The 12,482-nt window shown below is 29.2% G+C and overlaps 1 protein-coding gene across 1 annotated transcript; it reads left to right on the forward strand.

The window, feature by feature from the left end:
• The first annotated feature begins 2,707 nt into the window (after positions 1–2,707).
• LOC145036725 (phytoene synthase 2, chloroplastic) lies at positions 2,708–5,967 on the forward strand. The gene is made up of 6 exons (XM_078985192.1): positions 2,708–3,524; positions 3,712–3,762; positions 4,312–4,484; positions 4,613–4,848; positions 5,217–5,409; positions 5,540–5,967. Exons 1-6 carry the CDS (start codon positions 3,080–3,082, stop codon positions 5,711–5,713), a joined length of 1,272 nt encoding a protein of 423 aa, XP_078841318.1. The 5' UTR covers positions 2,708–3,079; the 3' UTR covers positions 5,714–5,967.
• Positions 5,968–12,482: the final 6,515 nt, after the last annotated feature.

Consider the following 12,482-nt stretch of genomic DNA (forward strand, 5'->3'; position numbering starts at 1 on the left):
GGGACCATTCTGATGGATAAAGTTGGAAACTTTATCCATTATAAAGCTATTATAAACTATAAAAATGTGATCTTGTCCCTTCTATCCCTTCCATGTAAGAGTTGTGATGTATTATTGGGTTAAGCACTTAGGGTTTTGAATATTAAGCACTTTATAGCCATGCAAAGTCATAAAGTTGGAACATTTATGACTTAGGCCATCATTTTGGGCTTGGATCTGAGGCCTGGATGTAAGAACTTAATGGAATAAGCTCTTAATGGATTTTTGGGACTGGGCTGAGTACGCTGAGCGTACCTGGTGGTACGCTGCGTATACACGGTCAGTGCCCCACTATTGGTCAACATAAGAGTACGCCAGGCGTACTCTCTTGGTACGCATGATGTACTCCACTCGGAAGAAATATTGACTTTTGGACTTTGATCATTGACTTTGACTTTGACTAGGATTGACCAAGTTTGACTTAAGAGTATTTTGGGTTATCGGGTTAATTATTGATTAAGATTGTATTTATTATTAGTTGGCGCGAGGTTATCCAGTTCGGTGGTCCGAGCAGTTATTTGATTATCAACGGTTGATGTGAGTTTCCTCACTGTGTTTAGTGGGTCGAAGGCACCATGCCGACCCATGATTTGTTATGTTAGAATACTTGTTGTTTGTGTTACACTTGTATGTGTATGTGCATATATGCCTACTGGGCGGGGATCGATGGTTATTCTGTATGCCATTACCTGTTATGTTTATATGAATTGTATGTGGGTGGGGACCGTTATGCAAGTCAGTGTGGGTCCCGTTATACTCATTGGGCGGGACCCATTATGTGAGTTAGGGCATGGCCTGTTATACTCATTGGGCGGATCCCGTTATGCGAGTTAGGGCGGGGCCCGTTATACTCATTGGACGGGGCCCGTTATGTGCTATGTATGTATGGTATGTGGTATTTTGGGGAACTCACTAAGATTTGTGCTTACGATTTTCAGTTTATGTTTCCGGCACTTTTGGTTTCAAAACGAAGAGCCCGGGATGATTGCAGAGCACACACCATTCGTTTTCGCATTTTGTGATTTACTCTGATGATGATGATGTATTGATAAAATTCGATTACCTTGGTTTTGTGACAATGATATGATTTATGGTTTTATCAATTTAAAAATGAAATTTTGTGGGAAGTTTCATGTCTTGTCTCTGTCGTTTCCAAAAGTTACATGTATGATCCTTAACGCAACTCCTTCCTATGTTTAGTTTTTTCACTAAGATCGTTGATTGTTATTTTTAAATTTGCATACTTCATCCTTATTAGACATGAATAATTATATTGTACTTACCTATTATTATTTTAATTTATTTAGTATTAATATCTTGTATATTTGTTTTTTAATTAGTTATTTTATTTATTTTTATTATATTAAAAACACATTTTTTTTTATCCATTTATCAAACAAACTTTCTTCACATAACCATTTAAAACTTATTTTCTCTTCCGTTCCTCGTCATCGTCTCTACCTCTCATATTGTCAGCCTCATCCTTTACCGCCACCACCCACTTATCCCCATTCTGCCATCTCCTGTTGCCATCACCACCAACCACACATGCCTCTTCCCTATTCCATCTTCACCGCCACTTATATCTCCCCTTAATCTACCACAGCCACAACCACAAGCAACAATGAAAGTGAGGCGTGGGTCGATTCCCTTTTTAAATAAAGTTATAAATAATAGATAAATAAATAATAAATTGAAATATAATAAATATGGACAATATAGCCATTTCATGCTTGGTAGGGATGAAACTTGTAAGTTTTAAAAGAACAAGGGACGGTGCAAGTGAAAAACAAAACATAAGGATGAAAACGAGAATATCGAGCCAAACCACATGGACGTGAGAGCTGGATATGACGATATAGGATGTAGATGGTGAATTGGTCGGTTCTCCGATAAATTATTATCAATGAGAGAAATGTGAGAGATAAAGATGACATTTCATAAAGAAGGTCGGGTGTGGGGAAACGAGTGTATTATTAGCAATTTATTAGACTACTCGTTATGAGTGTTATAACACCCAAAACTTGTCACCTCATATGCGAATTCAACACTATTATGTTATAATACGAAGTGGGGGAGATGTTCCCATGTTATAACTAAGAGAGAGAGAGAGAGAGAGAGAGAGAGATGATTTGATTGGTTGGAAATTGTGTTGCCTCCCGTTATTGTTACCATACCTCTTACCATAACATGAGGGTGGACAGTATTCTCCATGTTATAACTAGGTTATAAAACCGTCACCTCAGCTATAATGACGATATGATGATCCATACCCAACACTCTTAAATAATAATAAAATAAATTCAAAAGTAATAAGAAAAGTTTAAAATGTCAACAATGTTTTAATGATCATTTGTCCGCGCGAGAGACTAAATCCTCAACAAAATCATAAAATGTTCCAAACTAAAAAAAAAAAAAAATTGCCATCAAAGACGCAAACTACCATCAACTAAATGTAACATTCGTTTAATTCACTCTAATAATAATAATGATACAACTAATCAAATAATAATAATTAAAATAAATAATAATAATAATAATAATATAAAAAGGCAACAGACAAAAATTGAGGGTGCAACTAACAAAAGTTAGAAAACCAAGTGTGCATGTAGAATCACCTTTGAATAAACATATCATCAAACCCGAAGGTTGAAGCCTATTGTGTGGTGAAACGACTTCAGTGAATTTACTACATGTGGACACAAAACAGACACCACTCGATAATCATATCTTCCCAAAATTTTCATTTAGAATGCTCCTACCTTCTCCACCATACTTTTATTCAAATCCCTTCTTCATTCATCCACAATAATTTCCACTTCTTCGACTCCACCCACTCTTTGCTTCTTTCTACAACAATCCTTCATTTTCAATCAACAAAAACTACTTCAGATTCTAATTAAATTCAGCAGCTTTCTGGTTAATTCGTCATCTTTCCACATGAATGTGAAGTGGGTATTCATCTAAAATCCCAGAAAACGTGTTTTTCAGTGTTCGATTGAACATACACGGTTTTATTTTTCTTCCATTTTCACATATCATGTCTGCTGCCATGATAGGAGTGATTTCCCCTAATTCCGAGGTGTGTAGTGGATTGGGTTTCTTGGAAACAACAAGGGTAGTAGATCCATTAAGATTTTTAACGAAAGAAAAGGGGTTTTTTAGGGGTGAAAGAATCAAGAATGCTGGTAGGAAGCATAAGTGTTATTCTTACTTTGGTGAATTGGGTTTTTTGGGTTCCAGAAAATTCGATATGGTTTCGAGGGTGGTGGCTAACGCTTCTGGGGATTTGGCGATTTCATCGGAGCAATTGGTTTACGATGTCGTTTTGAAGCAAGCAGCTTTGGTTAAAGAACAGATGAGATCCAGAGAAGATATGGAGGTGAAACCAGATATTGTTCTTCCTGGAACACTTGGAGTATTGAATGAAGCTTATGATCGATGTGGTGAAGTTTGCGCTGAATATGCCAAGACTTTTTATTTAGGTTTGACATCTTTTTTTTTTTTTTTTTTATAACTTTTCCATATTTTAATCCAAGAATGTTCTGGGATTATGTTTATAATTGAATATTAATCTTTTGATCATGTGTTCAAATTAAAAAAGACAAAAAAAAAAAAAAACCATCTTTCTTTTGGTATTAGATCGTTTATATTTTGTTTTGTTATTGATAGGAACATTGTTGATGACACCCGAGAGGCGAAAAGCTATATGGGCGATTTATGGTGAGCTTTTCATCCAACTTACTTTATAAATTCCGAGATTTCTCACATAAAACATGTTCTAATTAATTAATTATTTATTTCAAATTGTTGAAACTTGATTGCTAAATACTGTTTGAGCAAGATTCATGTGGGAGAGTTATTTTTATTATACTTCCTACTTGCTATTAAATCATGTGGGAGAGTTATTTTTATTTCAAATTGTTCAACCTGCTTTTCACCTAGTTTTACCAAACATGGTAACCCCTAATTAATTATAGAAACACATTCATTTAAAATGTCATTTTATACATTTCAACCTGCTTTTCACCTAGTTTTATCAAACATGGTATTTTATCGGCTAGCTTTCTATTTATCAACTAGTTAACAGCTAGCTGATATCAAAAATAGTGGTTAGTGTATTTCTAGACTTATCCTCGATAGTCCAATGTGTCTAAAACAATCTTGAACGAAATTTCAACATAAAGAAATGGGATTTTGAGTTTTGACTATAATTAGGAAATGTCAAACACATTCGATTTTGACTTTTTTGTAACGTGGTCAATCAAACAGTATGGTGTAGAAGAACCGATGAACTCGTCGATGGGCCTAACGCATCACACATAACTCCAAAAGCATTAGATCGATGGGAATCAAGATTAGATGATCTTTTCAATGGTCGCCCTTTTGATATGCTTGACGCTGCTTTATCAGACACCGTTTCAAGGTTTCCTGTCGACATTCAGGTTGACTTTTCAAAATCTTCTCGAACACCCATAACGATTAAAGCCACGATCATTAATAAAACCATTCTAATTGCATAACGAGTTGTTGAATTTGTCGAATTCTTGACAGTTTTTCATAATGTTGCCAGCCTTTTAAGGATATGATAGATGGAATGAGGATGGATCTGAAGAAATCAAGATACGAGAATTTCGATGAGCTTTATTTGTATTGTTATTATGTCGCTGGAACTGTTGGATTGATGAGTGTTCCAATTATGGGAATCGATCCTGAATCTTTCGCATCAACTGAGAGTGTTTATAACGCTGCTTTGGCTTTAGGGATTGCTAATCAACTCACTAACATCCTTAGAGATGTGGGAGAAGAGTAAGACATTGTTTGTTTCTTACTTTCTTTTTTTAGTAAATTACTGAAATTGTCCCTATGGTTTGGTCAAAATTACACGTTTAGTCCATAATATTTTTTTTGCATTCGCATCATCCCTATGGTTTGATTTTGTTGCGTTTTTCGTCCCTATGATTTGTTTAAAATTACACGTTTGATCCCTAACTTTATGAATGTAAGGGACGAAAAACGCAATAAAATCAAACCACATAGTGCAAAAAAAATGTTAGGGACCAAACATGTAATTTTGACCAAACCATAGAGACGATTTCAGTAATTTACTCTTCTGTTATTTTACTAAATGGAAAAACGAGGGCAAATTTGTAAAATGTATCGTGTTCGACTTTTAGTGCAAGAAGAGGAAGAGTGTATCTACCACAAGATGAACTAGCAAAAGCAGGATTATCAGATGATGACATATTTGCTATGAAAGTAACCGATAAATGGAGGATTTTCATGAAAAAACAGATTAAAAGAGCAAGAACATTCTTTGATCAGGCGGAAGAAGGTGTTACACAGCTGAGCTCCGCTAGTAGATGGCCTGTAAGCTTTCTTAAACCTTCTTAAAAACATCATTAAGAAAAATCGTCTTTTTGCGTATAATTTTTTTTTTTTTTTTTATGGTTAGTTGAAACAAAATAATTCTTAAATTTAACTTTTATATTGTTGCAAGGTTTGGGCATCACTACTATTGTATCGACAAATCCTTGATGAGATTGAAGCAAATGATTATAATAACTTTACGAAAAGGGCGTATGTAAGCAAACCGAAGAAGATCATTGCGTTGCCTGTTGCTTATGCAAAATCTCTTGTGCCACCATCGTCAAGAAAGTTGGGGTCAAATTAACATCATGTGATCGGAGGGTAAATTTGTAATTTACTCTTATATATATATATAGTTGTAGAAAATGAGGATGGTCAACATCTGTAAATCACAAAATCTTTGTTGTAATGCATGACATATTTAGATCAGATATAGAATAGCAATATTCATTCGGGCAAATATGGGTTAAGCATGAAGGACCCCAGCCGGCGTTATCTTACTTGGCGTACTTGTCCTTTACTCTCTTCAAAACGCTTATCGAGTGTTATTTTAAAACATATGGGTGTTGGCCTTTAAAGAATATATATATATATATATATATATATATATATATATATATATATATATATATATATATATATATATATATATATATATATATATATATATATATATATATATATATATATATATATATATATATATATATATATATATATATATATATATATATATTTTGCGAAAAGCTTTTAAATCTAATATATTTCTAAACTACCTCTTAATCCACTTTTGTCCTTGAAATGACTTAACCATTTACCTCAAGGAGGGATGACAACACTTTATACGACTAAACTTTTATAACATTCGTTTCAAATTTATACCACATTTCACTCTAAATTTTATATGCATTCAAAGGTTTTGAGAGATGGATTATTCATATTCATCGGAAGACGATATTTTTTTCACGACATTCGTTCAAGTTCTAGCAAACATTGTCCACCATCAAGAGAAAAGTGCGGTTCCATGAACGAAAATGGCAACAAAATATAGAATTCGTGAGGTTGTGCATGAACGTTGGGTTCACGATTACCTTACCGAAGATTGGTTATATGATGCTAAAGACTTCAAATGGTTGTTTGAGTAGAAGAGTGTTCCTATGGATAGCTAACGACTTGCAACGCGAAAATGATTTTTTTTTTCTATTGCCAGGCGAAAGGTGTTATTCAACTGAGTTTCGCTAGTAGATGGCCAGTAAACTTCTTGAACCATCTTAGAAACAACACCATTATGAAAAATCGTCTTTTTTTTTTTTTTTTGGGGGGGGGGGTTAACACAAGAAATATCAACATAGTTCCATTTCTCTATGTATTTTAGCATCCTACTTCATTTATTTTTATTATAGTATTCTACCTTTTTCTTACTATTAAGGTGTTGTATTTTGAAAAATATAACTAATTATAGTATTGAAATTTGCTTTGTATTTTGATGATATTGATATATATGGATAGAAGTTTTGAAGTATAATATTGTAATAAGAAGACATGAAAATAGAATGTGATGATACAAGAACCATTGAAGATAGTTGCTATATTTTGTATTAACTATTTTTTCTAGCTACTTGAATTGAAACTAACATCTACTTTTATAATAAACAAATAAAAAAAAACACATTGCTATTTTTTTTCATTTTATTCTTTCTATGGTTACTTGAGCCATAATCTCATGCTATAATAAATAAATCAATGCAAGAACTTTATTATATCTTGCAATTAACTCATTTTTGTGGTTACTTGAAACGATGATCTCGTGTTATAATAAACAAATTAATGAAGTACATTGCTATTTATTGTGCTTTCTTGAAACCATGATCTTTGCTATAATAAACAAAACAATGAGATTTAGTTGCTATTTGTTAAATTTGTCTCTTATATTGTTGAAATATATGGACATCACTAATGTTATATCAACAAAGACTCGATGAAATTTAAGCAAATGATCATAATAACTTCATGAAAAGGGCACTCCTATGCAAACCGAAGAAAATCATTGCTTTGCGTGTTGCTTATGAAAAATCTATTGTGCCACCAGCATCAATAAAGTTAAGTTCAAATTAACATCATCTAATCGGAGGGTAAATTTGTAATTTACTCTATATACAATGTTAGAAAATGAGGATGATCGACATCTTTAATCACAAAATGTTGTTGGATGCATGACATTTTATTAGATAAGTTATAAAATAGCAATATTCATTCAGGCAAAAATGAATAAATTCTTTTGCCTTCAATTTTCATCTAGATAATTGTAAGTTTATAAATGTTACACAACTATGATTTTCATAATGTTGCAAAACACTATTTAGCACACATAAATGTTATAGTTTCTTAGACCATTTGTATATGTGCAATGTCACTAAACTTTCAATTGTTTCACATCAACTTTAGCTATAATATTCACACCAGTACAATAACAATACTCTTTCATTTCATAATATATCGCATTGCCACATCAACAACTATTTAATAATTTAAGAAAATCTTAGTAGTAGTTTATAATTTATATAATACTATATAGGGCTTTTGACATAAAAGTCCTTAAGTTTTCAAAACTTTGTCAATTTTGTCCATATGACATTTTAGGTTCATTTATGCCAAATATTTTCAATTTTTTTTCACAATGGCCAGTTAGCTGGCTAGACTCTCCCACCACGCAACCAAGAGACTGACGTGGGAACTGGTTCCTTATTTAGTCTAAAAAAGAGAGAAAATGCTCTAGAGAAGATTCGTCAAGCCACCTAGTTTCAGATGCATCGCATACACCACCAAACTACATCCATGCTCATTTACTTAGGTGCTGTTTGTTTTTTGGAAAAAACCTTTTCAAACCTCTTACTGCTGCGTGGCGCAGCACACGCGCAACACTTTTCATCTCGCAACTGTTTGTTTTTTAGAAGTCTTCTGAGTCAAAAACCTCTGCGCAGGCTCTGTTTGGCGCAGCACTTGTACTGTCTCTTCTAACTTCTTCCAACTTCTTCTTCTTCTTTTTTTATTGCTGAAATTTTGATTATATATTATTAAAATTTTATTTCACATTTTTTTTCCGTTTTTTTTTTTCGTTTATTCTTATTGAATTTATTTTTCATTTTTTTTATATTCAATAATGATAATTTCTTGATGAAATATCATTATTTTTTACTAAAATATCTTTATTTTTTGTTGAAATATCATTCTTTTTTACTAAAATATCATTAATTTTTACCGAAATGTTATACATTATTAAATTTTACGTATTAAAAAGCTATTTTCGGTTTATAAAATTAGTTTATTTTAATTTTTTAATATCTGCACCAGTATGCAGATGTTAAAAAAACAAACACGCTTCTTATTATAGTCTGCAGCCGTTTGGTCCACCTCTTCTACTGCAGAGGGTTGCAGAGGTGGTGCGCAGACTTCATGAATTTTTGCTTCAGAAAATCAAACAGCACCTTAATGTTGAATAATAGTAGATAATCTCTTACATACAAAAACGTTTTTACACTTATATATAACACTTTTATGCGTATAAAAACATTTTTATACATATAAAAAAACCTTTTTGCATGTTTAAATCACGGTTTTATATGTATCTAAATGTATAAATGTATTTTTATAGGTTTAAATATAAAAAAATATTCCATTTATAAAATTTGTATAAAAACATTATTTATATGTATAAAAATGTTATTTATATGTACATAAACGTTTTTATACCATATATATATATATATATATATATATATATATATATATATATATATATATATATATACACACACACACGCACGCACATTATGTATAAAGACGTTTAAAAGATGAATTTTTATATACATTATGTATATAAACGTTTTTAAATATTAATAAATATATTTTTATATATTTAAATACGTAAAAACAGTTTTTTTTAATGCATATAACAACAACAACAACAACAACAACAACAACAACAATAATAATAATAATAATAATAATAATAATAATAATAATATTACTATTTTAAAAATAAACTGTTTTTGAAATTTTACATTATATACATACTTTATGACTTATTAAATAATGGGATATCTCCAGAAAAATCCCGATATTTTGGGCAAATTTTTAATAAAGTCCTAAATTTTATTTTTTGAATAAAAAAGTCCTGATTTTTTCACCTTTTGAATAGAAAAGCCCAAGAAACCGACTAATTTATTCACTTTAGTCCTTTTTGACCTGTTCAGCAGGTCATGGGATCAAATTGTTAATTTTTCGAAAATACAGGGATATTTTTGCAGATTTCGTCAAAATTTTTATATAATGTTTAAACATATTTTTTACATATCTATATCTATTTTAATGTATTTTTGTATTTTTTATATTTTTATTAGTATATATTTACGTATTTTTATGTATTTTAAATGTATAAACATATTTTTTTTTACTTATTTATATGTATTTTTAACCATTTTACATATTTTTTTATGTATTTTTATGTGTTATTTTTTATATATTATGTATTTATATGTATTTTTATACATTTTTACGTATTTATGTATTTTTAAAGCTTTTTATATAGATGTTTATGTATTTTAAGTGTATAAACGTATTTGTTACGTATTTATATTTATTTGTAAGTATTTTACATATCTTTTATGTATTATGTATTTATATATTTTTTTAAAGTTTTTTATATAGATGTTTTTATATATTTATGTATTTTAAATGTATAAACGTATTGTTTTACGTATTTATATGTATTTTTTAAGTACTTTACATATTTTTTTTGTGTATTTTCTTGTGTTTTTTTTTATGTATTATGTATGTATATATATATTTTTGTGTATTTATGTATTTTTTTAGTTTTCTTATATAGATGTTTGTGTATTTTTATATACATTAAATGTTAAAGTGTATTAATTTTATGTAAAAATATAAAAACGCATAAAAATAATACAATTAAACATTTAATATACATAAAAATACATAAACATCTATATAAGAAAACTAAAAGAATACATAAATATGCAAAAATACATATAAATACACAATACAAAAAAAACACAAAAAATATGTAAAATAGTTAAAAAAAAAAATACATATAAATACTTAAAACAATACGTCTATACATTAAAAATACATAAATATACAAAAACATCTATATAAAACACTTAAAGGAATACATAAATACGTAATACATAAAAAATATGTAAAATATTTAAAAATAGATGTAAATACGTAAAAAATACGTTGATACATTTAAAATACATAAAAATCTATATAAAAAGCTTAAAAATAAATAAATACATAAAAATACATAATAAATAAAAAATTACACATAAAAATACATAAAAAAAATGTAAAATTGTCTAATATACATATAAATAAGTAAAAAATATGCTTATATATTTAAAAAACATAAAAATACGTAAATGTATACAAATAAAAACATAAAAAATATACAAATACGTAAAAATTGATATAGATATTTAAAAAAATATGTTTATGCATCATATAAAAATTTTGACGAAATCTGCAAAAAAAGTCCCGTTATTTTCGAAAAATTAACAATATGGTCCCATAACCTGCTGAACAGGTTAAAAAGGGCTAAAGTGAATAAATTAGCCGGTTTCTTGGGCTTTTCTATTCAAAAAATGAAAAAATCAGGACTTTTTTATTCAAAAAATAAAATTTAGGACTTTATTAAAAATTTGTCCAAAATATCAGAACTTTTCTGGAGATATCCCTTAAATAATCTAAGTAGCTCAGTAGAATGCGCGTGTTTCGTTTTCCTTGGTGGCCAAGGTTCGATTCTTGATTCCTACATTTCCTTTTCTATAAAGCAATGTTTTCAGTTAAATAAAGAGGTTTGCCACGTCATATCCTAGTCTGCAAGAAGAGCTAGTCAGTGTGATATAAGCTCTGAGGCGACCGGATGTGACCGAGTAAACCCGCTAAATGGCAAAAATAACAAAATTTGTATAAATGTTAGGCTAAATGAACAAAAAATCCTTATTTGGACAAAATTGAAAAAAAATATATGAAATTTAAGGACTTTTATGTCAAAAAGCCTAAAATATATGATATAATAAAGGATATATATATATATATATATATATATATATATATATATATATATATATATATATATATATATATATATATATATATAGGGTTAAGTTATTTTGTTTCTAGTAACTATTGTGTGCCATAATGCATAGATCTGGACCATCGGATGGAATATAATCAAAGGTAATGATCTGATGGTCTATGATTGTAGAATAGGATAACATATACCATATAATCACACAAATTTCAGTATAAGGGCATTTTAGTTAATTAGCCTATATTAAAAAAGAAAATTTTCGGATTTTTAGGGATAATTAATTCCTTTTACTTTTAAAAATCTGAATATTTTAATTAATTCAAAATTAGAAATTCGATTTTATTCTATCAGAATGGTAGAATGTTAACCATAAACTAGTAAATATATCCGTCGATTATATTCTGTCAGAATGATAGAATGTCAACCATAAACTAGTAAATACATTCTAAAAAGAATACACAAAATTAATTCTTGAACTAATAATATCCAAATAATTACATTGTATGATTATGATTAATTGAATAATAACAATATTCTGAAAGAAAAAAAGAAAAAAAAAACATCACAATCTAACAAAAACACTAATTTATTCTAATAGAATATTATTTTTTAGCAACACTTTATACATTGTAGCATAACAAATTCTGGTATAATACACCCTCGTTCTCTATGTTTTCTTCCTTCTCCACATCAATGTTAGCCTCTTCAAAACCTAAATCCACAAAGGAAACATAATCAAGTTTCAAAAATTAAAAAATTCAATGCAATCTAAGAGAATAAAAACTATAAATTATAACAGAATACACATGTTGTTGACAATTATTCTCAAACATTCTAACAGATACATCTATATAAACTATAATTTCTTGTTGTTGACAATTATTCTCAAACATTCTAAGAGAATACATCTATATAACTATAATTTCTACAAATAGAATATAACTATAACTATATTGTT

This window comes from Lactuca saligna, chromosome 3 (genome assembly GCF_052625555.1).
Source record: "Lactuca saligna cultivar CGN05327 chromosome 3, ASM5262555v1, whole genome shotgun sequence".
Classification (NCBI taxonomy): domain Eukaryota; kingdom Viridiplantae; phylum Streptophyta; class Magnoliopsida; order Asterales; family Asteraceae; genus Lactuca; species Lactuca saligna.

Excerpts from the sequence above, each read along its gene's own strand:
- LOC145036725 (XM_078985192.1), top strand. The coding sequence starts at position 3,080 with ATGTCTGCTGCCATGATAGGAGTGATTTCCCCTAATTCCGAGGTGTGT. Across the intron at positions 3,525-3,711 it reads TGCCAAGACTTTTTATTTAG|GAACATTGTTGATGACACCC; the intron begins GTTTGACATCTT and ends TGTTATTGATAG. Across the intron at positions 5,410-5,539 it reads GCTCCGCTAGTAGATGGCCT|GTTTGGGCATCACTACTATT; the intron begins GTAAGCTTTCTT and ends TATTGTTGCAAG.